Source organism: Ceratotherium simum, chromosome 2 (genome assembly GCF_057802395.1).
Source record: "Ceratotherium simum simum isolate JZ-2026a chromosome 2, ASM5780239v1, whole genome shotgun sequence".
NCBI lineage: Eukaryota > Metazoa > Chordata > Mammalia > Perissodactyla > Rhinocerotidae > Ceratotherium > Ceratotherium simum.
Genome location: NC_141901.1, coordinates 45885605 through 45912596, shown reverse-complemented (window position 1 = coordinate 45912596; position 26992 = coordinate 45885605). Strand labels below are relative to the sequence as shown.

At 46.9% G+C, this 26992-nt stretch overlaps 1 protein-coding gene across 2 annotated transcripts; it reads left to right on the top strand.

The window, feature by feature from the left end:
• The first annotated feature begins 1170 nt into the window (after window positions 1–1170).
• PLEKHO1 (pleckstrin homology domain containing O1) lies at window positions 1171–23115 on the top strand. Of its 2 annotated transcripts, none has more exons than XM_004435945.3 (8): window positions 1171–1409; window positions 2065–2211; window positions 6426–6566; window positions 7260–7364; window positions 7759–7860; window positions 8990–15739; window positions 19473–19625; window positions 22580–23115. In XM_004435945.3, exons 1-6 carry the CDS (start codon window positions 1380–1382, stop codon window positions 9692–9694), a joined length of 1230 nt encoding a protein of 409 aa, XP_004436002.1. In that variant the 5' UTR covers window positions 1171–1379; the 3' UTR covers window positions 9695–15739; window positions 19473–19625; window positions 22580–23115. The 2 variants fall into 2 exon arrangements, with proteins under 2 accessions (XP_004436002.1, XP_087300166.1); XM_087444040.1 differs by having other exon boundaries at window positions 19408–19625.
• Window positions 23116–26992: the final 3877 nt, after the last annotated feature.

Here is a 26992-nt window from a genome sequence, read left to right as displayed (position 1 = left end):
GAGGAACTGAGGCCTAAAGAAATTCAGTGACTCAACCAAAGGCCACGAAGTAGTGATGAAACCAATACCCAAACCTAGGTTTCCTGACTCCCTTCTTCCCATTAAATATGTATTGAAAATGAAGTTACTGAGATGTTGGTCTGTAGGCTCTGAGGCAGATCTGGTGTAAGAGGGATGAGCAGAGGTTCCCCCACTCAGGTCCTCCTCTGGGCATTGAGCCCTTCCCTCCACTGGATTTGAGTGCAGTAGACAAGATGGGATTTTTACATGTCAGTGCAGCAGGGAGAGACACCCAGGTGGCAGGAAGCTTAAGTCTCACCTGCAGCTTGTATTTAAAGCCACTTGGTATAACGGATCACGGCTTCGGAGACAGAATTCTATTCCTGCTGGAACTTAACTGTGTGTGTCTGTAAATCCCTCAGCCATTCTGAGTCTCACTTTTCTTTCTCTCTCTGCAGTGGAGATCATAATGTCCACCTCATACTGAGGGTTATTCTCCTGAGGCTCAAATAAGGCCTGCGGCTTTGTAAACTGCAAGAAATGCGTATTAACATTAACTTCTCTCCCACCGCGTCCCCCTGCACATTGATACCCTCGGAAGCATAAAACTTTTCCCCAACATTTGTCCTGCTCAGGCCACTCTGTCTACCTCCTAGGGAGAGGGCATTCCAGACGCCGGTTCTTAGTAACGCGCCCTCCCAGCTCACGCTCTTGTTTTTGTTTTGGGTTTGGAAGGGAGAGGATGTCGAGAGATGATCTCGATCTAGCTTATCTCTGGTCTTCATAAATCTATGTCTCTCTATCATCCACTCCAGCTGCCTCTGCTGTGTCTCTCGGCAGGTCCGGCGGGTCTGTCTTTTTCTGGCTCCACCTCTCGCTCGACCGTCTGAGTCTGGGTCTCTCTGCTCCTCCAGGAGCCTTTCCCGGCTGGGTTTAGGTCTGTCTTCTTTACCCTCAGTGAGTCAGAAACAAAGGAGGGGGGAGCGCACCATCTCCGGCGCCGCGACTCGCCCTTTATTCCGAACTCGCAACGTCAGCGGGCCGGTGGATGGAAGTGCGGGGCCGGGCTGGGCCGCCCACAGCGCCGGGCCGGGGGAGCGGGCGGGCGGGCGGGGGCGCGCTCGGGGCCCGGCCGCGTGGGCGCCGGGATGGAGGGCGCCGGGGGGCGGGGAGCGGGCGTGCGTGTATGTGCGAGTGCGAGTGCGAGGGAGGCCGGCCTTTAGTGTAACCGGAGCTACAAAGAAGGGGAGAGTCCGGAGCGGGAGGGAGGAGCGGCGGCGGCGGCGGCGCCGGGGGCATCTCCGCCACCCTCCCCTCGGAAGGAGCCCCCGCCGCGGGGCCGCCCCTCGGCCGCTTCCCTGCGCCCGCGCCCACCCGGCATGATGAAGAAGAACAATTCCGCCAAGAGGGTGAGTGAGCCGCCGCCCCGCGCGCGCAGCCGACTTCGTGCTCCGAGGACCCCGGCCCCGTCGGGGCTGCGGGCGCGGGGCGGGGAGCGGGCGTCCTGCGCGAGCCCCCGCCCTGCCCGCCCGGCCGCGGCCCCCGGCCTCGCCCTCGGCGCGCCCGGCCCCGCGGGGAGGCGCCGGCGGGGGCTTTTGTTTGTGGACTCGGGTGGGGGGCTTTAACTTGGCTTAGTTTCTGCCCGACCCCCAGCGTCCCCTCCCCGGGCGGCCGGCGGCCGATCGCGTCGCGCTCTGCAGGGGCGAGCAGACAATGAGAAATAAAATAAAACGCCGCTAATCCGGCGCCGCGAGCGGAGGCGGGGGGAGGGGGTGGGGGCTGGGGAAAAGCCGAAGGCCACCTCCCCGCCAGGCCGGGCCCGAGCCCCTGCCTCTCGCGGCTCGGTTGTTTATTTGGGAGAAGGGGGAGGGGAGCGACGGGGAGAGAGTTCGGCGGAGTGAAAGCCTTCCAGAAGTGGGGGATCGCCGCTGGGCTCCCCGACTCCAGCCTGCGGCGGGCGGTCACAGGACAGCGGGAGCGGGGACCGAGGAGGTCGGGGGACAGGAGAGAAGGAAAGAGCTGTGCTCGCCTAACCGCACGGTTCTTCTCTCGCCCCGGGGGCAGGGGCCTCAGGATGGAAATCATCAGTCTGCACCGCCTGAGAAGGTCGGCTGGGTCCGGAAATTCTGCGGGAAAGGGATTTTCAGGGAGATTTGGAAAAACCGCTATGTGGTGCTGAAAGGGGACCAGCTCTACATCTCTGAGAAGGAGGTAGGTGCCCTTTGCCTCTAACTATCCCTGTTTTCTCTTATTCCCCACTTCGTCTCTCCACAGGGGGCTTATCGACCTCTCGTCTCCCCCTCACCTCACTCCCCATTTTGTTCCGAAAGCAAGTTCAGGTTGATCTCTACCCCCATCATATCTGCAGAGAGAGGTCATCCTTTAGGGAGAGGACCAGAGTTAGAAGTTGGCTGTTCATCTTATTTAATGGTTTCTCTTTGCAAATACCTTTCTGACAACGATGATAACCCCCTCCCGAGATATCCCGAAAGTTCTAAGTGTCCCCGGCTGCCCCCTACCCTATCCTGGTCTCTAGCTGAACGTAGGATTTTTTTCTTTGCTATTGCTGCTGAGACACTCTGTTCAGCTTATTCTCCACCCCTTCCTGTCCCCCCACTCCGACCCGCTGGCCTCCCCTTTCCTGTCTCTAGCAGGGGCATACGCGGGTCGTCAGGCAGCTCGGCTGCCCTGAATCACAGAAAACACACACCCAACCCAGGGGCAGTCTCATATGACCTCAGGTAGAGTATGAGAGGCACACAGTTATTTCTGTTGAAGCCAATGTCCCTAACCACTATGCTCTCTGTTCCCCACCCCCACTCCACTAAAAAAAGAAGCAAGGAACTCATTCTCCACCCTCTTCCTGCCCACCACCCCTCATTCCTATCAGAAGGGAGAAAAGTGAAGTTATGAACCCGTGTATGTTTCCATGTCTTTGGCTCTGTAGTTAAAATGAAAACCTCAGTCCACACTGGGTCAGAACCTGAGGCCAGATCATTGAATCTAGACTCTTCTCCCTTTTCTCTCTAATTCTTGGGATCAATAACATGTAGTAATATTGAGAAACTGAAATTGCCCCTCCGGGGGTTAGAAGTCCTTCCATCCCTACCTCTACAACTGTGTTCCCCTGGTCAGCATGCCCTTCCTCCCCCTGAATCTGCATTCCCTCCCCCTGGGGCTAACTGGGAAGTCCTCCCTCAGTTCTAACCTCTTCTGCTTTCTGCAGCAGACTATATTTAGGTAAATAAATCCTTTTATGGTATTGAAACAGACACACACGCAGGCCTTGAGAAAGTATTCATCTGAACAGAACATCTACTAAGGCAACTAGGGTAGAACTAGCCAGGGCCAAAGAGATCCTCGTCAGGGTGTTTACACCTGCTGTTTACACTAAGCTGGGCACTTGGTGATGGAGTGAGGTGAGAGAAGGCTTTGACAGGAGGATTTATTTTTAAGGGTCACCTCTACCCAATCCCAAATCCTACAAAAGGTTTTTCCACAATTTGCTGGCTTTCCATTTAAAAAAAAAAAAAAAAAAGAAGCAAGTGCCAAAGGGTATCTCCTGTCTTCCCGAACTACATAATGGCAGGAAACTCTAGTGAGCAATCAGGGAGAACTTCCCACACGTCAAAGGGGAGACTTGGGAACAGGGAAGAGGTAGAAGGAACAAGACATTTTTTTCTTGTTTGTACTTGTCCAAAGAACAGAGTCTGGGGGCGAAAGAGTGTGGTTGATCCTTGTTTGTTGAGGAAGGGGTACAGAGACAGGGGAAAGGATGGAATGACCTCAGCCTAGGATGTCTGGTGTCCTGTGACTCAGGAGCATCTGACTGGTCATGGGGCCAACAGCCCCCTGCTGAGGAAGGCATAGGAAAAGAGGGAACAAGTCTATTGATATTACTCTTCTTTGGAGCCGGTTTCCATGCTACAATGGCCTGGGTTAAAGGTGAAACTGATAGAGGACTCTAGGTTTTATTTTGTCCACTTCCCAAAAGCTCCGGAGCTAACAGATTCAAAAATTCTTTTTAAAAATGCATGGCATAATGTTTGTAATTCACATGTTAATGCAAGAAAATTCCTGACCCCCTCCACTAGAATTTGCACCAGTCTTTTTTTGTTACTTCCCCTCATAAAGGCAGGGTCTCCCACAACTGCCTCCACCAAAGAAATCCTTCTGTGTTTGTTGTTAATAATCATTTTCCTCATTCTTAGTCGAAGGGCACCTTATGATCATGGGGCTGGTATATAGCAACAGAAATTAGACTTTAGGGAGAACTCAAGGTAGAGGAAATTGGGTTCAGGGCATCTTTTTTTGGCAAGCATGGGAAAAGGACAAAGAATCAAGGGAAAGGAAAGATTGACTTTGGAAGATGGGTAATTATAAATGAGACTGTGGGAATTCGATGAGGAAAAACAATCCAGTGGAGGACATGGGTCTTGGAGTTGTCTCTCTTCCCTGGGCACTGGAATATACTTGTTCTACCGCTTGCCTCACCCCATCTCCTACCCCTGCCCTCTCAAGGGCTAACCTCTGTCACCGTCTTCTGCTCCCCAGACCTCCTTATCAGTGTCCAAGCCAGAGTACCTCCCTTCCCTTCCCTTCCCTTCCCTTCCCTTCCCCTCCCCTCCCCTGAGGAAAACAGAACAAGTAACTCTCTTCCCCTGGCTACATACACACACACCCAGCACCTTCCTCTCCAAGATTTCTGGCCTCTGCTGATAGTCTCAACTCTGAGGAGGGAGGGGGAGAGGAGGAGTGATGCATCATCCTACATCCCTGCCCCGTATTTCTGGGAATTGTTCTTGGCTGCCCCTTGCCAGCATCTTGTCCGCTTCCACCCACAATCCTTCAAGTCCTCTCCTCGTCTGTGTCAGCACCCTGGGTCCAGCAGCAAGTCAGAAGGATGGGCAAATACCAGACAAGAGATGGGCTGGGGAATGGATGAGAGAACCACTTCCCCACTTCAAGGGTGAGGGGAACCAGGAGGATAGATGAAGTCACCTCCACGCACACAATCCTATTTCAGAGTTTGGGAAGTGGGGACACTTTTTGTGAAATAATTCCAGTCGGGGAGGGGGGATGTCTTCCAAGGAAGATATGAGGCTACTTTTATCTGTTTGTTTAGTTTTAACAAAACAAGTGCTGGTGGTTTTCATCTCTCATCCCAGGAAAACATGACCAGCTCATTCCCAGGGTCTTCCAGCAGAAGCTCAAGCAGCAGAGGGTGTTTTCTGATCACAGGCTGCTCCGTCTGGCCCAGTGACTAAGTCTCCTCTGCTCTTGCAAGCCAAAACAATCCATAAGTCTTAGCTTCAGGGTACCAGGGCTATGGGGAACACCTTAGGGGAGAGTTGAAAAACTTCTGAGAGGTTTCTGATGGACCTTGGAAGAAATGTTAATGGAATTTGCTTTATGGAACTCAGAAAAGGCTGCTTGGGGTTGGAGGATGTAGATAGAATTGTGGTCTCTGATTAGACATTCAGCAAGAGACTTAAGAACCAAATGCTGGCTAAAACTGCTAAGTGTAGAACCAGGGTGCAAGACAGATACTACAAGCAGGAAGGGCTAAGTTTAGACCCAAGGAGGAACTTACCAGCAGTAAGGGGACTTAGGTTCTCAAACTGGAATCATGGAAGGAGATAGCAGAATACTTTTTTCCGAGTCTGAAATTTAGTTCTTCAGGGAGAGTATAAGTGCATCTTTGCGTCGAGAAAGGTGGATGATTTAAATGGCTTTTCAAGCCTGGAGGAGCTAGGTTGGGTTGTCACAGTACCTGAGAGGGAGGAAGGAGGGGTAGGAACTACAGGTGTATTTTTCAGCTTGTCTGAACAAACTCAACAAAGTGAACACGGGCTGCTGGTCCTATGATGCTCTCTTTATAATCGCCTATATTTGAGGAGGGAGCCAGGTGGGGGTAAGAAAGTGACAAAGTAAACATAAGACGGGAGAGGCCTTAGACAGCCCTTCATTCTCTCCAGACATCCCCTGATATTGGCCCTGCCTTTATCTCCTCCCTCTGGACAATCAAGGGCCATCCGGGTCTTGCTTACTTCAGGATGATAGGATTAACCTATTAGCCATGTAAGCCGTATCCTTTGAAGAACAAAGTGGGGGGTAAGCCATATCCTTTGAAGAACAAAGTGGGGGTCGTGGTGAAGAGAGACATACTGTGGCTCTGGAAACTGTAGCTTGCCTGAGGAGAGTGGGGAAAAGGCATTTAAATGGAAACCCACTTGCGGGCTGCCCCAGGGTTGTCCCGCACTGTTGGCCTTTGTGGGCCTTGGGTAGGACAGCGCTTTCCTCTCCTGTCATCCCTCCCCTCTCCTCAGGCTTCTTCTGATTCCCAAGACTAGTCTAAACTAACAGTTTGGGGGAAGGGACTAAGTGATTTTATCCTCATCACCTCACCTCCAACTCTCCCCTAGGTAAAAGATGAGAAAAATATTCAAGAGGTGTTTGACCTGAGTGACTATGAGAAGTGTGAAGAGCTCCGGAAATCCAAGAGCAGAAGCAAGAAAAATCATAGCAAGTTCACTCTTGCCCACTCCAAACAGCCCGGGAACACGGTACGTTTCCACTGCCACCTTAGCCATTGGAACATTGACCAGGTCAGGGGTGTCGGGGGCAAGGGAGAACCCCTTCCCTCTTGAGGTTCTCTCTCTCAGCTCTCTTAACTGAGAGCCCCGAACTGCTCTCCTGCCAGCTTTTATTATTTAACCTGAGAATATTGTGGCCATTTCCTTCCCTCCAGGCAAACCAGCCTTTAAACTGTCCAGCCACAAAGATCCTAAGATCATCTCTCTCTCTCTCTTTCTCTTTCACACGCACACACACATTGACACATCTCTTGGGAGAAAATCTCTTTTCCCTGTACCCTGATAGGTGGGTGAAGTTCTGAATCTAATTTCTCTTGTTTGAGGGGAGCTGTTTCTGTCACATTCTTTTCCTTCAAACAGTTAAAGATCTTTATTTTAGTACCTGTCCTTTACCAAACCTCCTCTAATTATCTCCAGTGCCGTATTAATATCCAGTACTCTTCTTGGCTCTTCCTTAGTCATTTCTAAAACAACCGCCAGGCTGTGGCATTTTGCAGGAACAGAGGCTGGTTTCCTTAAGTTATGGATTACTCTGGAAGCAGAATCTCTCTCCTTCCAGAAGCTGGGTCTAAGAGGATAAGAGTATAACTTCTTATTTCTTCACTGTCAAGGTGAGGCACCAACTCTAAAACCCTGACTGAAACAAGGATCTTCCCCTCATAGGCACCCAATCTGATCTTCCTGGCAGTGAGTCCAGAAGAGAAGGAATCGTGGATCAGTGCCCTCAACTCTGCTATCACCCGAGCCAAGAACCGCATCTTGGATGAGGTTGGGGGGCTCCTTGTCGGGGGAGGGATGCTGGGGCAGAGGGAGCAGCTGTGACTTGCTAAAGAGGGAAGATTATGGAGCAGGCCCTATTTACGTGCTCCCCACCCCCAGTTCTGTTTCTTTATCTCTGTCTTAAAACCCTATTCTCCTTCTACCTTCTCTCCAAGTCTTTTCTGCCAACTCCTCTTTCCCCACTTTATGATGCATGGGCCAGCCCTGGGCCAGTTTAAGGAGCCCCTTCATGTCCAGTAAATCTCTTGCCCTTGGATTTGCTCAGAAGCAGTTAATGGGGTGGGTTTGTTTCCCAGTCCAGGCACCTTCAGGCCTCAGGGGATGCTGGGTTGGGACAGAGAGTCTCTGAAGAGCACCCCTGACTCACAATGCATCTCTCCAGGTCACTGTCGAGGAAGACAGCTATCTCGCCCACCCTACTCGAGACAGGGCAAAAATCCAACACTCCCGCCGCCCCCCGACTCGAGGACACCTAATGGCCGTGGTACGTAAGACTATAAGAAAGGAAAAATTGTGAAGGGCCAATTCCATGTCAGTCCATCTCAGACAGCCCACCAGAGGCATTTGTGATACCAAGGTCAGAGGCTAGGGGAGTCCCTCCACCCCGTCCTCCTGCCTGATTCCTCCAAATCAAAAATATGTATTCAGCACCTACTATGAGTTCCAAAGTCCCTGCCCTCAATAAATTTCTCATCCTTTGGGGAATGAGACATGCCTACAAGGAAAGTGAGGAAGAGAAGAGTTCAGTACCGTACAAGGCAATATAAGCTCCTGTATGGTGGCTGGCTGTCCTGACGGGTGACGAAGTTAAGTACTGCAGGTGGTTAGAGGAGGAAGGATCGCAGTGAACCCCTGTAACGTACAAAGCGGTGGTTTCTTTCAGTTGTCCGAGCTCTGAGTCTCTAGGGAGAGAGGCAGCAGGTGTGGTAGAAAGAACGTAGGCTTTGGAATCAGACAGAACTGGGTTGGAACCTTGCTTTGCAATCTACTTTCTATGTGATTCCCTGAAGCTGCTTGTCTCCAGCTGTAACGGGGGGCAGTAATCATGCCTGCCCTGGAGGGTTGCTGTGAGAAACGGTTGAAACTGTGTATCAATACATATGAGGTACTGAATAGCCTTATCACTTTGTTTTTTAATTACAGTATTCTGGAACTAGAACAAGTTTTATTTTAAGGCAAGGAGTTCTGAGTTCCAAACAGCAGAGGGGGTGGAGGTGTGTGGCTCAGAGGATACAGATGGAAAAGGACAGTTACTGTGCTGTGTGGAGCATCCTGTGTGTGTCAAACCCGATTTGATGCTTAGAGTCCACAATACAGAGGAAAAAGACACTGTTCAGGAAGTTCATAGTAAAGGGGAGAATGTGGGAAACAGCAGGAGAAATTACTTTAAATCACAGAAAAAGAAAGGAAAAAAGGAAGTTCAAATCACTGTCAAAGGAATAAGAATAGCAAACAGAGTCAGAGGGCTCAGTCAGGAGTGAGGGCTTCTCATTCAGGGAAGGCGTGTTGAGGAGGAAGATGACCACAGGTTGCATCTCTCTTTCAGGCAGTCACTCCTGAAATGCCCACTGATGACAGTTTATCCCTTTCATTCCCTCCCTCTCCCTCTCCAGGCTTCGACCTCTACCTCAGATGGGATGCTGACCTTGGACCTGATCCAGGAGGAGGACCCTTCCCCTGAGGAACCAACCTCTTGTGCTGAGAGCTTCCGGGTCGATCTGGACAAGTCTGTGGCCCAGCTGGCGGGCAGCCGGCGGAGAGCAGACTCAGACCATATCCAGCCCTCCTCAGACCGGGCAAGCGGCCTTCCCCGACCTTGGGAAAGGCCAGACAAGGGGGCCACCTACACCCCCCAGGCACCCAAGAAGTTGACCCCCACAGAGAAAGGCCGCTGTGCCTCCCTGGAGGAGATCCTGTCTCAGCGGGACGCTGCCCCAGCCCGTACCCTCCAATTGCGGGCCGAGGACCCCCCAACCCCCATCCCACCCCACCCGGGGCAGCTGTCCCGGATCCAGGACCTGGTAGCAAGGAAACTGGAGAAGACTCAGGAGCTACTGGCAGAGGTTCAGGGACTGGGAGATGGGAAGCGAAAGGCCAAGGAGCCCCCTCGGTCTCCTCCTGATTCTGAGTCAGAGCAGCTGCTGCTGGAGACGGAACGGCTGCTGGGAGAGGCATCATCGAATTGGAGCCAGGCGAAGAGGGTGCTGCAGGAAGTCAGGGAGCTGAGGGACCTGTACAGACAGATGGACCTGCAGACCCCTGACTCCCACCTCAGACAGACCACCCAGCACAGTCAGTACCGGAAGAGCCTGATGTGAAGGAAGGAGACAAGAGTCTGGAACTTGTAGGGGGTGGACAGACTCTTATCTCCAAGTGTTGCAGGATAAAGCTTTTTTATTTACCTCAGTCAAAAAAAGAAAACAAAACAGTCAAACTCGTTGCTCTTGCTCGATGTCCAACCCTCCTATAACCCCCCTTTGCCAACCTCCTTTCCTTCCTTACCCCCCTCCATCTCTCTCAGACCTAAATTGCCTCCAGTGTGAGGAGGAGGTGACCCCTATAGCAGTATTAAGAAGCTTTCACCTGGATGGAGAGAGAGAGAAAGGGTAATAAAGGCACAGTCTGACCATTTTACACCTGCCACCCCTCTGAGACCTGGTGGGGAATATACTGCTGCTCCCAAGGACATGTACAGGCTTCTGAGTTGGAGGGGGCGTTTTCTCTTATGTCCCATTCCAGGTTTTCAGTCTGAGGGTGAAATTTCAGCTGCCCAGCTCTAGCTCTAGGGATGTGGAAGCCAGTGCCACCTGTCCATGCACACAGAAGTGAAATTTATCCCAGCTCTGAGAAGGAGTTGTGGAATTAAAATCTCCCCCGCCAGACACTGGCTTCTCACTCATAGAGTCTTTGATTGAGTCTGAGCTGCCTGGCTTTCTTATTTGACATGTTTCTTCCCTTCATCTGCCACACCCTTCCCAACACTAATTCAGAGATACGATACTGGACAGATGGGACTGGTTTGGCAGTTTGGTTAGGGGGCCTAGCACAGGGGAACTGGGTACAGCTGACCCCACAGAAGAGCCAAACTAAGAATGAAACTGATTTGTGATGCAAGCTGGGTAGGATGAAGGGGAAAACCAAACGTATGCCCAGGTTCCTCTTTCGGCCAAGCTACGGTTTCCTGTAGCCTCTCCCTCTCCTTCCTCAATCCTCTCTTCCAACACTAATCAAGCCCCGACTTTAGAAAAACATCTTTATGCTCACACCCCCACCCTCCTGACCATCTTTGGAGCTGCCAGGCTCCCTTGCATTCTTGTTAATGGTAGATCCTACACAACTCATGTTATTCTGTTTGCTTCTTTCCTCTGAAGTTTCTAAGATCAGGTTTACTAATAGTGATAGGGTCCAGAGAGGAGTTGTGAAGGCAAGATGGGAATGGTTTTTGGAAAGAAGGGGACAGAAAGCCTCATGAAACAAGTAGATGAGAGGTTTAAAAAAGCACTTAGGGGGCTGGCCTGGTGGTACAGTAGTTAAGGTCAGCATGCTCTGCTTCAGCAGCCCGGGTTCACAAGTTTGGATCCCAGGCACATACCTACACCACTCATCAAGCCGTGCTGTCGTGGCTACCCACATATAAAAATAGAGGAGGATGGGCACAGATGTTAGCTCAGGGACAATCTTCCTCAAGCAAAAAGAGAAAGATTGGCAACAGGTGTTAGCTCAGGGCCAATGGTCCTCACAAAAAAAAAAAAAAGCACTTAGAAGTGTACCCCTTGCCACCCTCGCCAGCTTCTTGATCCTCTTCTCTAGATCTCCTCTCACTTCCAAGAGCCAAGACCTAGATCTTCACTGGGAGACAAATTGCCTGTAGACCCTGGCATGAGGCTGCTCTAATATGACATTCAGGAAGATGGGGTAGGAGAGAGAGAAGGAAAATCCTTTGAGTGAAATGCAGACCCTTCAATTCCCATTCTTCTGCTCTGACCTCACTCCCACCACCCATGTAAGCAAGATGGGGGACCCTCTCCAAGTTAAACCATCTCTAGGGAGGAGAGATTCATACTCTCTTTTAGTCCCCACCACTCACAGTCATGAGGATTCCCTAGATCTAGCCTGCAGTTATCTAAACTAGTCTCTTCCCTGAGAAACATGTATCCTACTTGAGTGAGGGAAAGTGCACGAGGGCACCACCTCAACGTCATTCCCAGGGTCTCCTGGGGTAGCAGGTGAGGGAACCTAGGTCTGAGGCTTCCTGTCCTCCAAGCAGTCTTCACTCTCCTAAACTCCAAGCAAGGGCAGCAGAGCCACCCATTGTCACAAATATTGAAAGTCTAGGTTAAGATGATATTTACTTTCTTTTTATAAATCTCCATCTTTGTATTAATTTTATTTTACCAGAATTTTCCTTTTCTCTCTTTTTTTCCTTATTGTTCCCATAATGAACAAAAAGACAAAATTAAGAATGACATGTATATCCCAACATGCCAATTATCTGTGGCTCCCGGGGGAGCTAGAGGATGGAGGGAGACACTGGAGAGGAGAATGACAGGTACAGGGAAGAAGAAGAGAGAGATCAGGGACCCTGGGAGGCAGAGCTGAGTACTGGGCTCCTGGAGTCTTCAGGCATCAGAACCAGGCCACACGGTGGTAAAATGAGCATGCTTTGGAACCAGATAGATCTGGTTCGAATTCTGACTTTTTATGAGGCCCTTGGCAAGGCACAAGCTTTCTGAGCATCAGTTTTCTCATCTGCAGAATGGAGCGCTCTTGGATAGGTAAAGACGATGTATGGAAAATGCCTGGCACTCAGTAAATTGCTGCTGTGCTGTGTGGTTGGTTATTAGTTTGACTCAGTGGGCTGTGAAAAGCTAGCTCAGGTGGCAGGAGTAGGTTTGAATGAGGCTTGGGGCATGGGGTGAATAACTGTCACTTTGTTCTAGTGTATGAGGTGATCCAGTCCAGGCTGTGCCTGTAAGACTTTCTTACCCAGATTGCTGGGTCATGTGCTAATGGCTAGAGATAGAAAGAGAGGGAAAGCATGAGCTTCTGTTTTCAAGAATTTCAGAGCTTTGGGGCCAGCCCGGTGATGTAGCGGTTAAGCTCGCGTGCTTCGCTTCGGCGGCCCAGAGTTCACTGGTTCGGATCCTGGGCGCGGACCTGCTCACCACTCATCAAGCCGTACTGAGGCGGCGGCCCACATAGAAGAGCTACAACTCTACAACTATGATACACGACTGTGTACTGGGGCTTTGGGGAGAAGAAAGAACAAAGAGCAAGAGTGACAACAGATGTTAGCGCAGGGCCAATCTTCTTCTTAGAAAAAAGAAATTTCAGAGCTTAGCACAAAGCTAGTCTTCCCACTAGAAAAACAGATTAAAGCGTAACCTGATGGTGGGCTGCTAGCATGATTTTAACAATGAATGTGTTTTGAGCATAGGCACTGTGACGGGAGGATAATAATGCTGTGACTCCAGCTTTCCCCTCCTCCCAGCACCTCTCTTCCTTCATTCCATCATTCCAGTCTCTACCTGCGATATTTCCCTGCCTTCCTCCCAGTCGCTGTGTTTTGGGTAAATGGGTAGTTTGAGTAGGGGGATGTGGGGCAACTTGTTCGCTACACAGTTGCCGACAGATATTCTTCAGGATGTATATTTATTCTTCCTTCCTCCCTTCCAACAACTTTGCTATATTCTCTTCTTACACAAATGAACTGGAAAAGGGAGACTCTTTGGGGAGGCCCTAGGATGGGGAGATGAAGAAATCCAGGACCTAGAGTTGAAATAGGTAAGGGGTGTAAACACGTAAAGAACTAAATGCCATTTCATATTTCAATGACATTTTTCTCAACTTTTCCTGTTCTTCCTCATTAAATTGTTAAGTAGGGGTTTGGGAAACAGATTGAACAGTCCTGATCTTCCTCCATTAGGAAAATGTCTGAGGTGTTGACCTGGAAAGCTGATGAGTTAATTTGCATGCTGTTTCCACAGCATAGCTGTAGGTTGTTTAGGGTGAAAAGAAAAGAAAAAAAAAAAAAACACAAGTTTCTCTAACTCCTGCTCCAGCCTTCAGAAACCCTGCCATGATAAGCCTAGAGCTCTGAGCCGAGGGAAATAGCTCTTGCGCTCTCTCCCAACCCCTCTGCCAACTATAAATTCTACCTCATTCTCCCCAAAAACCAGTCCCAAAGAATCGCTCCCCTTTCCAAATCTCACAGGCAAGCAGACCTAGCCCCGTTCTGCAAGCCTGGAAGCTTGGCTACAGCCCCTCCCGCTTCTCACTCCCTTCCCCTGCCTGGTTCATTTCTTTTTCTGCTTTCTTCCTACCTCCCAGGCTCCCAACAACAGCAGCCAATCCCCAGCCTGCTCTAGAGCCACACCATATATGGAGAGGTTGGAAAGAAACCTGAGTAAATGCGAGAGCGAACACACCACACACACACGCACACACACACGCCCACCCACCCAAACACACACACACAGAGTTTGAGCACCTTTCCACACATGACCCTATGTTGATTTGTCTGTGTATGACACCAGTTCCACCGTTCCCTGTCCCTGGCTCACCCCACCCACAGAACGAGGAACCTGTTTGCTATTCCCCGCCTTTAGTCATGCCCCCTGAGACCATCACTCCAACCAGTTGCCTCTGACCTAGATTCTCTGCACTAATTACAAGCCTAACGAGATCTAACAAACACCCAACTTAGCACAGCTGAGACCCTCGAGGTCAATTAGTGCAACCCAGCTCAGCTCAGAAAATGAGAGATGGAGCCAGAAACTCTTGTACATGCCTCACCCCAACCCTGGGCTTGGAAGCAGGCGTGGGGAGAATGCAAAAGTTAGCAGGACCAGCTTAAAAATAGGATCTTGGAGAGTTTACAAGTGTGGGGAGAACTGCAATAAGATTGGGGAGCAATTGGAAAATACAGATTCCCAAGTCCTCCAAAGTTAACAAGAGGGTAGAGGTTGGTGCAGCTACAAAAACAAGGGACATAGGCAGTTTTCATTTTCGTAAAGACAATATGGAGAAGAGTAACTCATAGAAGAGCAGGTAGCACTAGAACTCTTGATGTGCATGTCTCCAACTCTTAATCCCTTCCCATCTTTGCTTCCTGCTTTGGACAAGTTGGGGTTCTTCCCCTGTCTTTCCTGCTGGTTTGGGATGGCTCTGAAGTCACCTCTTTGAGAAATACTAGACTCAACCTCATTCTTGCTTTTTCTTCTTCCAGATACTAAACCATGACAGCAAACAGTCCCTTCCTCCCAAGAAACACAGAAAAATGTAAAATAGGGGTGATCAGGTTTGGGTTAACAAAGTATCATCAGACACTTTGGGGTGATGCCCAAATTACTGTCTCTTAGATGAAGAATGAGAGGAAATGGTCAGAAGTGGTAGCATTGGGAATCTGGTTGCTTTTGCATGGTTTTCCCACCTGGCAGCAAATGCAACACAACAAAAAGAAGAAGGGGCAGGGCCATGTGCCTCGGTCCCCGTTTTCTGGGTTCCTTTCTTTAGGTAGCAAAACAAGGCAGTGGAATGATTTTCTATCCTATGTCCTATGCGTGCAGGCCAGTTGTCCTAACCTCACCCCTAATGCTTGTGGCTCTGTTGAGGTGGGAGGGGGACGGAGACGGCTAGTGGAATGCTCTATGCCCAAGTGGGGAAGTGGCCTTGGAGCCACAGCAAGAACAGCATGTTCCTCTTCCCCCAGCCTCCACCCAGCTCTGGCTGCAGAGGGCTGCACTCTGCTAGCACCCTGCCTCATGCACAGTCCAGACTTAGGCAGTAACTAGGAACCTGGAGGGCAGGACGATTCACATAAGCATCACGTCTATATGTTGATGACTCCCAAATTTACTTCCCTGGCCTGAACCTCCCTCTGGGATCAAGCACTTACAGCCAAGTGCTTATTTGACATCTCTACTTGGGTGTCTGATAGGCATCTTAAGCTTTACATAAGTGTGGTAGATCCTTAAATAATGGTCCTCAATGAATCAACCCCCTCCATGCTCTTTTGCAATATCAGTTTACTGCTCCTCCCACTCAAGAGGCATTGCTATTTCTCCAACGGCAGTTTGAACCGAGTTTGCCTTGTGACTGACTTTGACCAATAGAATGTGCCATTGTGTAAGTTCCAGAGCTTAGGCCCTAAGAGGTCTTACAGTTTCCTCACTGGCCCTCTTAAAATTCAGCTGCATGTAAGAAGCCTGGGCTAGCATCCTTGAGGATGTGAGACCACATGGGGAAAGAGGCCCTGAAACCACCTGGAACCATCCCAACATCCAAGCCTCCAGGCAAACACAAGCTACATGCAGCACGCTGGTGAGACCAGAAGACCAACCGTCCAGTCAACCCACAGAAATGTGAGAAATTAATAAATCATTGTTGTCTTTAGCCACTAAGTTTTGGGGTGGTTTGTTGTTCAGCAGTAGATACTGAAACAGAAATTAGTACACGGAAATGGGATACTGGGATAATCATAACCTAAAACAAGGCATTGGCATTGGGCCCAGGCAGCAGACAGAGGCTAGAAGGGCAGCAAGGACACTATTAGTAGAGGCTGGATGAGCAGGGAGGAAATTGCTATTGGACACTGGAGACAGGGTCACCCATGTTCTATAGTGGTAGAATAATTTATGAAACTGTCACCTGTCGTACTTGAAAGATAGAAAATGTACCTAATGAACTTGTTGGAGGTGGCTAAGGAGATTTCCAGGCAGAATGTTGCAAGTACCAATAAGCTTTTCTTAGCTGTAAATGATAAGATATTGCAAGAGAAAGGAACTAAAGAAGAAACCAGTCTGTTTGCCAGCAAAATTTGAAGGAAATAGAGAGACAAGAACAGTCTCCAGCCAGAAAAACTTTCACCAGTGGTAACTTAGGAGAATAATCTGACAAAGGGGACCACCTTGGCCAGTTAAATTATTCAGACGTTTGAAAAGTACAGGAGAACAACTCATGCAAGGACAAGGAGATTGGCTGATTGTTACTAAACTGCATTGGCATCTTACAGAGAGAGAACGAAAAGCATTACCAAACAAATGAAACTAAGTGTGCAAGTTTCTTTGGTAGCTTACAAAGAGGTCCTTATCTCCTGCAGTAAAGAGCAGTAAAGGATGAAACCAACTCAGAAATTAATAGAGATGCAGAGCTTCAAAGATGAACTTTCAACTGAGGCAGATAGCTAGAACCTTTAGCCAAGGTAGATGTGTTATGCCAAGGTCAGGGCCCTGATTGAGAAAACCTGGACTGGAATCCTGACACACGGAATGGAGACATCCGGTACCCTGGGATTTGTGGATGTCCCTGAAGATTTTGGTTTCCCATACAAAGTTGGCTCACCCCTCCCCATTAAGAGCTAGCACCACCTGTCCCCAGGAAAGACAATGCAAAGGCCCCTCCCTAAAAAGAGGTAGGGGTCAGCACCTCCCCCATCTCCTCTTCTGGATACCAAGATGATCAAAAGGGCTAAGTCATAGCACAATTCAGCTGAGAACTTGCTGGACCGCATAAGGGAGAAAAGGAACTAATACCCAGCATGTACCAGCAGGAGCAGGAGAGGTTGCCATGGATGAGATTTTGAGTGGATGACCAAGGGTACCAGAATATAAAACTGGAGAAGAAAGAGTTTATTCATTTGGGGGCACTCTTTTGAGATACGGGGTTTACACTCCTGCAAGGACCCCAAGGATGGTTCAAATGTATTATTAGAGTACTTGCTCTTAGAAGCCTGGAAAAAGTGATGGCCCACACTGGGCAAAGTTGAAATGCCTGAATTGCCACATCAGACAGTGGAGGAAAGGATTAAAAGGCTTAGGGAGTGGAAATGCTGGAATGGGTCTATTATTTGAGTCCTGAAGACCCACCATAGGATTATGTTCCATTGAAGATCAAGAAGACACACCATTCACCATAGCCATTAGGAATGTGCTGGTGAGAGGGGCACGCACCAACAGCACCAAGTTCAGTGGTAGCTCTCCTCTGCAGGCCAGGGATGAAGGTAGGAGAGGCAATCACAGAGCTGGGCTCATTGATAGCAATGGAAAGAATCAACATCCCCTCCCCATCACCTTCCATAGAGGCCAGGTGGCAACAATAGAAGCCAGGGGGTCACAATTATCTTAATGACCAACAAGGTGGAAGGGCCAGCCAATGGGGCTTGACCCATAGAGATTTGAGTTGGTTAATAGAACATGATGTCCCTAGAGACAAAATAGATGGGCAGCCCATGAGGGCATTGTTTAATATATATTATAAAAAGAATGCAAGACTAGATGAGCAGGATGCTGAGCACCGTCGCCCCATTAAAAAATCATGATCCCAGGGCCGGCCCAGTGGCGTAGTGGTTAAGTTTGTGCACTCCACTTCGGCAGCCAGGGTTCACAGGCTTGGATCTGGGGCGTGGACCTACACACCACTCATCAAGCCATGCTGTGGTGGCATCACACATACAAAATAGAGCAAGATGGGCACAGATGTTAGCTCAGGGACAATCTTCCTCACACACACAAAAAATCATGATCCCTTGATGTGGGGAAATTGGAACGCTTGCGCACTGTTAGTGGGAATGTAAAATGGTGCAACCACTATGGAAAGCAATATGGCAGTTCCTAAAAAAAATAAAAATAGAATTACCATATGATCCAGCAATCCCACTCCTGGGTATGTATCCAAAAGAATTGAAAGCAGGATCTTGAAGAGATATTTGCACTCTCATGTTCATAGCAGCATTATTCACAATGGGCCAGAGGTAGAAGTAACACAAGTGTCCATCCAAAATGAATGGATAAACAAAATGTAGTATATACATACAATGGAATACTATTTGGCCTTAAAAAGGAAGGAAATCTTGTCATATACTACAACATGGATGAACCTTGAGGACATCATGCTAAGTGAAGTAAGCCAGTCACAAAAAGACAAATACTGTATGATTCCACTTATACAAGGTACCTAGAGTAGTCAAATTCATAGAAACAGAAAGTAGAATAGTGGTTGCCGGGAACCGGGGCAAGGGGGTAATGGAGAGTTGTTGTTTAATGGGTACAGAATTTCAGTATTGCAAAATGAAAAAGTTCTGGACCTGGGTTGCACAACATTGTGAATATGCTTAATAGAATTGAACTATACACTTAAAAATGGTTAAGATGATAAATTTTATGTTATGTGTTTTTTTACTACAGTTAAAAATAAAGTATTTTTTAAAAAACACTTTTAAAAAAAGTTATGATCACTTGCCTAGACCTGAAATCTGTTGAATGAAAAAGTGGCCAAGTCCCCAGGAGGAAGGACCCTGCAAAATCACAGCAAGTATATACTGTAATAATTCCACCAGCCCTTCTCTCAAAGGGACTCACAGCCATTTACTTGGGTGCCTATAAACTAGGGCAGGAAGGATATCCAGTAGGACACAGGGTCTGAAATGATACTGATATTCAGAGACCTGAAATGTCATTGTGGACCCCTATTAGAGTGATGGGATATGGGCCAGATCAAAATGGAGTCCTGGCTGAAGTTCATCTTAAAGTGTGTCCACTGGATCCCTGGCCCCACCTGGTGGTCATTGCCTGAGTCCTTGAATGTGTAACTGAGATTGATATATTTGGCAGTTGAAGAAGTCCCCACGTGGAGTCATTGGTTTACGTGACAAGAGCTATTACAGTGGGGAAGGTTGAATGGAAGCCTCTGAAATGGTGCCCCTCTCCCCACTCCTCCACCCCCTAGACAAGAGGATAAATAAAAAGCAATATCCCATTTTGGAAGGAAGGTAGAGATCAGTACCACCCTTAAGGATCTCAAGGATGCAGGAATAGTGGTCTCTATCATACCTCTGTTTAATTCACCAGTCTTGCCCCTGCAGAAAACAGATGGATCCTGGAGAATGACTGTAGACTATTGCCAGCTCAACTTAAGCCCTGATTGCAGCCACCATTCTGGATGTGATCTCTATGCTAGAACATTTAAATATGGCTTCAAGTACATGACATGTGGCCATTGATCTAGCAAATGCACTCTTTTTTATCCCAATCAGGAAAGAGGATTGGAAACAGCATTCAAATGGACTGAACAACAACATTCATTCCGTTTTCCCCCTAGGCTACGGTAACTCTCCCAATCTATGTCATGATATATTTGAAAAGATTTAGACCATCTGGACTTCCCAGAGAACTCCACGTGGATCCACTGCATCAACGACATCATGCTGATTGCGGAGAATGAGCAAGAAGAGGCTAGCACCTGAAAGCCTTGGTAAGACCCATGTGCTCCAAAGGGTGGTATATAAACTCTATGAAGATTCAGGAACCTGCCCCTTCAGTAATGTCTTTTGGGGTCCAGTGGTCAGGGGCATGCTAGAACATCCCCTGTACAGAAAAGATAAACTGCTACATCTTGCATCCACGAAGAAGGAAACACAATACCTGGTGGACCTCTTTGTTCGGGAGACAATATGTTCCACACCTAGGAATACTGCTCCAGCCCATATATTGAGCCACATGCAATGTTGTGGCTTTGAGTGGTGGCTGAGGCAAGGATATTGAGCCTGATCAGCAAAAAGAGGTAGAACTGCTACTACTCATTTGGGCAGGAGTATGTGTGGAACTCAGGTAATCCACTTGAGCACCTCTTGGCAATCTGTTGCCTAATTGTGATGTGAATGGCAAGCACAGCCAGCCAGTGAAGAGTGAGGTTATCAGGGGTTCAGATCTTCTCTAGAATAAGTGTTTGGGTTACACCATCAGGTAAGCCGTCAAGACCAGCAGAGATGACAGTGAAATCATCTCCAGCAGAGAAGGAGCATGAATTTAGAATGGGTAATGGAGCAGGGAGACAATAAGTTACCAGTTGCAGCCCCAAGACCAACCGCAGCAGCAGCCTGTGGTTATCCCACTGACCTCCCTTTTCTAAGTCCCTTTCGGAAGAGAGCTCACGGGAACCCTGGAAGAGCTACCTCTCGCATGTGTATGGAGAAGTAGATCCACACGGTACAAGGGATGGACTGTGGTAGCCATGGAGGTGCCCCACTTGGATCTGTCTTCAAGAAAGAGTTTGCTAATCCCCTGCAAGGAGCACAGTTAGCTGTCAGCTTCCACCTGTTAGCAGGTTCAGGCTCTGTCTCAGTATTCAAGCCACGGAACACTCCTCCCAGGCAGCCCCCAGCAAGTGACTGAGAACAGAGTGAGGTGTCACTAGGGCCTGGACATTTCTGCCCAGTGGGAACTCCTCTCATGAGACAACTTTGCTCTGGAGTTCTCCAATGGGTTGCCCAAGATTTTATCTGCCTTTCTGTCTGAGGCTCTCCTTGCCCAATCCTGCTTCCTCTCCCCTTTTCTTTCATAAGCATTATCCCCCTCTTATACCGCTTACACTCCTAACTCCTCAGCATCTGCTTCCCAGAGGACCCAACTGACACATGTTTCTTCCTCTCGCCCTCCCCAGCACCAACATCTAATCCATCAGCAAGTGTTTTTGATTCTACCTTAAAAGTATATCCAGAATCTGACCATTTCTCTGTCTCTCCTCTGGCCGGCCCTCATCTGAATAACTGAATAGTCTCCTGATGATCTCTCCCCTGCTTCTCCTCTTCCCCAGTCAGCAGCTGGAATGTCTTCTTAAAGCAATTCATGTCACTTGCCTACTTAAAACTGTCCAAGCTTCACAACCTTCTTAAAATAAAAATCCAAACTCCTTTCCCTGGCAAATAAGTCGCTTCATCATCAGATCCATGCACATCTCCCACATACATTATCCCAATCCAGCCACACAGATCTCCTTTCTGTTCTTCAAACACACCAACCTCTTTCCCACCTTAGGGCCTCTGCCCTTGCTACTCCTTTTGCTTAAAACACACTCTAGTTCTCTTCCTTGAAATCCGTCTTCAAATGTCAGCTCCTCTGAGAGCTCTTTACTGGCCACTCTGTCTCGAGAAGCATCCCTTCCAATGGAATTGCTCCTATCACAGCACTCTATTTGCTTCCTTCCCAACAATCACCACAGTCTCATTATTTGCCTCATTTGCCTTTTTATTATATCTCTCCCTGAGTAGAATATAAGCCCCACAGGGGCAGAGCCTTGACTTGTTCACTGTTATCTCCCCAGCACTCCGCACACAGTATAAACTCAATAATTATTTGTATAATAAATGATTGAATAAAGTCTTACCTAACCCACCCATGCCTCTGCCACATTCATCCCCACCGTTTAGTTCCATTATAATAACATTAATACATTTTGATGGCCCATTAGTTTTTAAATAGCATACTCTTGTTTGCTATTAATAGCTTTTACACACATTATTGATTGATTGATTGATTGATCTTAAGAATTAACCCTGTGAGGAATATAGGGCAGGGATGACTCCCAAATTAAGGATAAAAAAATTGAAGCTAAGAGAAGTAAACAAGCTAGAAAGTGTCAAAATCTAAATCTAAAAGCAGGTTTGGGGAAATGCAATGATGTCTAACACCAACTACCAGAGTTAGGCCAAACTTCACAGGTTAAGGGCACAGTCCTCCACAAGGCTGCCCTCACTTCAGACACTAGTAACAAGTTCAGGGGTCCCACTACTCCCTCGAGTTTGATAATTTGCTAGAACTACTCACAGAACTCAGGAAAGCACTGTACTTACAATTAAAGTTTTATTATAAGAAAAGGCTACAAATCAGAGCCAGTCAGAAGAAGAGACAGATGAGCTTAAATCTGGGAGAGGCCCAAACACAAAGTTTCTAGTCATCTTCTCCTATGGAGTCCTGGATGGCATTACCTCCTCCCGACTATGATTTGTGACAATACTCAAGAGTGTTGCTAACCAGGGATGCTCACCCAAATCTTTGGTGTTCAGAGTTTTTACCAGGCTTGATCAGATCACTATACTGCCCATATTGCTGACTTGTAGACTCCAGTTCCTTTGGAGGTCAGAACTGATCTGGCATGTTCCAGAGCCCCCATCATAAATCACATTGTTAGACTGTCCAAACCCCTGAGGCAAACAAAGACACTCCTATCAGGTAGGACGTTCTAGGGGTCTAGAGATCACTTCCCAGGAGCCAAGGGCAAAGGTTAAACCCTTGGGTAAAGTTAATTCTTCACCATACAGGAGAGTTTTACTCTTCCTCATCTTTTTAAATTCCAAATCTAGTGCTCTAAACACACTTTTCTGTTTAATCTTTGATTACTAAGTCTTTGACCCATCCCTCCTCTTTTAGAGTCCGCTTCAGATCACATGTTGCCCTGGAGAACCAAGAAGGATGAGCAGACTAACAACCAATTATGGCCCTAAAAAGCAAGAGGAAAGAAGAAAGCAAAGTCTTTATTATCAAACAAGAAATATGCTGTTTACAAAGGAAATTGTTACAAATTCTCTTTTTTTTTTTACATGATGTTGTTGAAATGAAATCTAGTAAATGTATCTATTAGTAAGGAAAAGACCAAAACAATGCTGGGCAGTGACATCAAAGTAACATAATACTGTAATCTACTTGACATTCTCTGATGATGTACTACAACACTGCAGCTTGTAATTTCCTACAGATTAACATGCTAAGAAAATGCCAGTTACTTATTGGAATGTAAAATTTGGATGATTTTCACTGATGTGGGGGGTTACACACATGAGTATGTGTACATATGGCTTCTTTCTCCCACTTTTTACAAAAGTTGATTGTGATTATCAACTTGTGAGTAAAAGCTGTCATCATGCTACCATTAAAAATCATTTATTAAATCTCCAAATTGCAAAGTATGTTTTGTCTTTGACTGTAACCATTTGTTTATTTACCTTTCTCCCAAGTAGATGGTGAGCAGTTTACAAAGGTACTCCATAAACGTTTACACGAGGTTATCTAATTTAAATTTTTGAAAAAGAGAATTACACAGCACAATAAAAGCATAATAACAGTAATGAAAGTATAAAAAGGCACTGAAGTTGCTGGGCGGAAGGCCAGGTTCCCATTCTGGCTGTGCTCCTTATTGGTTTTTTTGCCTTGGGCAGGTCTCAATTCCTAAATCTATTTCTTCATCTGCAAAATGGAATTACTCATATTTGCTCTACTTACCTCATAGGGTTATTGTAAGAATCACATGAGTCCATGGATTTTAAGGTGTTTGCAAACTGTAAAATATCTTGCTAATGGTACTTATTTTTTCGATGAAAAGTTATTTTTAAAGTGACATGCATTTTACTAGGATGTAAAATATGATTGGCAAAACAGACTCAAGAATTCCAAGCCAAGGCAGAATGAGAGCACAGAAGCTACCCGTCACCTCATCAGTCTTGTAGTAGTCTAGAGGGGACCTATTCCTGTCTCTGCTATTTATTATTTGTCTCCTCTGAGTCTCAGTTTCTTTACATCAATCTCTCTGAGCCTCAGTTACGCCATCTGTTACATGGGAATACAACATGCCTTACTTACCCCAGATGGTTTGCTGGGAGGCTCAAATTAGATCATTGTAAGGTCTCTTTGCCGGCCATAAAGTGCTATACGAATGTAAAGAAATCTGGTAATATTTTTTTAAAGGTGATGAACTTCCAGGAATAGTTTCAATAAAGCACACAGGCTGAGGGTGTGGGAGGCTTACACTGGCAGGCACATCCCAGGAAAGAATAGAATATACTTCACTGTCTTGAGTTGGATTACATATTGCCTTACAAACTCCATTCTGGCAAGGCCTTGGAAAAGAGTAAAATGAAACATAGCCCCTTTCACATTCACTGGCTTATTAAATCTTCCCAACATGTGTGCCAACCAGGAATTATTACGCCCATTTTATTGAAGCTTGGAGATGTTGAGACTTTCCCAAGATCTTGCAACTGGTAAACTAATGCTTCAAATATCGGTGGGAGAAGACAAAGTGTGCTTAAATGAAAAGGAGAAACTAGGCAGAGGTGGCCTTACACAAATGGCCCCGTTCTCATTCCCCCCTGACACAACTTTCTATTCAACTCATAAAACCGCTTTTCTGTCTTTTAAAAATACTTCACGTGTCTCACTATGGCTAGGGTGCCCAGAGAAACAACTATAACAGCAGGTAGATTTAGGATGCAATAGGGTGACAGCCATGGATGGGCAAGAAGGCATGTCTACAGGAGGGAGTATGGTCAGTGTTCACAGCTGTAGCAGCCTCCTCCCCTGAAAGATCTTTAATTGGTGAAGAAGTGGCCATGGCCAGCTTCAACCCATCCCCTCCCTGATAGAAATGCCCAGTTCTTAAATCACATCCCAATTCTACAAATAGACTCAGAGGTCTGCATAAACACCCACTACTCTCCACCTCCACCCTCATAAATATGTTCACCCTAAGGCTTAGGCAAGTCAAGAGTAGTTCCTCAGTCACAAAAATACTAGGGGTCCCTGTATATGTATAAACCTTTTTTCACCACCTAGAATTCTTCCTTAATTAATTCATGTCTCTTCTCTTATTTAAAATCTAATTCAAACACCAAAAATTGGAAACAGCCCCATGACCATCAGTTTGGAGACCAATTTAAATAAATTATGATAACACATTCATTCAATGGACTATTAAGCAATCAGTAAAAAGAATGAAGTTGATATGGCAAGACTGCCAAAATATAACGTCAAGTGAACCAGTAAAGGGAAGGGCAGAGTGTACACTATATTCCCATTTTTATTTAAAAAATTAAATATTTTAATATTTATTTTAGTAAAAATAAATGTTAATTATTTTGTAAAAATAAAAATATAAGCTTACAATGGCACAAAATATTTCTAGAGGAATACACAAGAACTATTAACAGTAGTTGACTCTGGTTAAGGAGATATACTTTTGATTGTATGTCTTTAGAACTGTTTGAATTTTACCATGGCATATATTACTCTTTCAGTTAAAAAACAACAACTTGAGGCCAGCCTGGTGGCATAGTGGTTGAGTTCGCACCATCCGCTTCAGCGGCCTGGTGTTCTCGGGTTCAGATCCCAGGTGCAGACCTGTGCACCACTTATCAAGCCATGCTGTGGCAGGTGTCCCACATATAAAGTAGAGGAAGATGGGCACAAATGTTAGCCCAGGGCCAATCTTCCTCAGCAAAAAAAAACAACAACAACTTAAAAAACAAACTCAAAATCTTTTTCCCTCAAAAGCTTTCCTTGTCCATCCTACTTCTTATCTAATATCTAATCAATATCTTCTAAATCTGATTACCTCCCTCCATCCCCCTGCCTCTGTCCCAGACTAACTGCCAGGGGTTGACCATGCTTTGCCCTTGGAGACAAAAATTTAGAAAGAGAAGATTTTTTTTTTTACATAATTATTTTAAAAGAATAGCACCTGGTTATCCAGAATATTTAGTTAGATTGAAAGCTGTCAGAAGGCACATTACTAGTCACACCCATTTGCAAGCCATATCTTGAATTACAGAGTTGTTTGAAGGTCAATTTTGAGTTATTTGCCCTGACTGCCAAAATTGCTATTCTTGGTTCTGCCCCTACAGGTTCAGGCCATCAACCCTTCTCTCTTCCACTACTGCAACAGTCTAATTAGTCTCACTGATTCCACTCTCATCCTCCCTCTCCCATAATCCATCCCTACACCACAATCAGAGTGATCTAAAATGTAAATCTGACAGGCATATTCCCCATTGCCCTTGAGTTAGTCTACCTTCTTTAACATGCTTTACAGAATCCCTCTGGATTCCTCAGCCTCATCCTCCCTCTTCCTCCTCCCCTTACTAGATACCTCAGGGCCCGCCCTCCCGACTCTAAACTCCCACCAGAGTGCTCACGTACAGAACTTCCTGTTCCCTGAACCAGCAGTGCTCTCTGTAGCCTCTAACCTTCATATCTGCTGTTTGCTCTTTGAGGACCCCACTCACACTGGACTGTAGAGCAGTGACTAAAACATATGTGGCTGCCACAGGCTTGCCTCTCTGATGCATACCTTCTCCTGTTGGAATAAGTATCCTTTCCATTAAAAGTAATAAATCTCCTACTGTTTAAGTGGCAGATGATTAAGATTGTTACTTTTGCTTTCAGTAATTCTCTAAAAAGAGAAGAGAAACCTATATGGCATAGAGGGTGAGAAGAGATCAAATATTAAGGCCAAGAAGTGACTCCTAGCAGCCAGGCAGGAGTTCCGAAGGGTGACTCGAGTTCTTTATGTCAAGACCTCCACAAGGGCCCCTCCTGTCATAGACTCAAAGTTCTGGCAATCCAGATTCATCCTCACATGTGTGATGGCCTTCCAAGCTTACTCAGAAATCTGAAAATCACTGGACTCCACTTCCCCTCCCACTCCTGCTCTCCCAACCCCCACCCAGCTATCATTTTGATGTTTACCAGGGACACTTCCTGGACACACATGCTCCAACAGAGAGAATATTTAAAGCCTTCATACTTGGATTGAGGATATAAATTTCTTCATGTATGTCCCCCAACAACACAGAACAGAGAATAGATTTTTCTGGTTCTTTTGTAATGTCCACACCATACCCATTCTTCAAAATCTGTCATACTTCTGGATAAACTCCAGTTAGCAGTGAACTCTCCCCATATGCAACAGCAAATGATTATTCAATTTACACTTAATTATATATTGTCTTGAATTGTTCTTTAACAACTATAAGGCACTTTTAGCAATAGTCAAATGGAAAGATACCACTG

Coding starts and splice junctions, on each gene's coding strand:
- PLEKHO1 (XM_004435945.3), top strand. CDS start 1,380: ATGATGAAGAAGAACAATTCCGCCAAGAGG. Junction 2,212..6,425: donor TCTACATCTCTGAGAAGGAG/GTAGGTGCCCTT, acceptor ACTCTCCCCTAG/GTAAAAGATGAGAAAAATAT. Junction 7,365..7,758: donor AGAACCGCATCTTGGATGAG/GTTGGGGGGCTC, acceptor GCATCTCTCCAG/GTCACTGTCGAGGAAGACAG.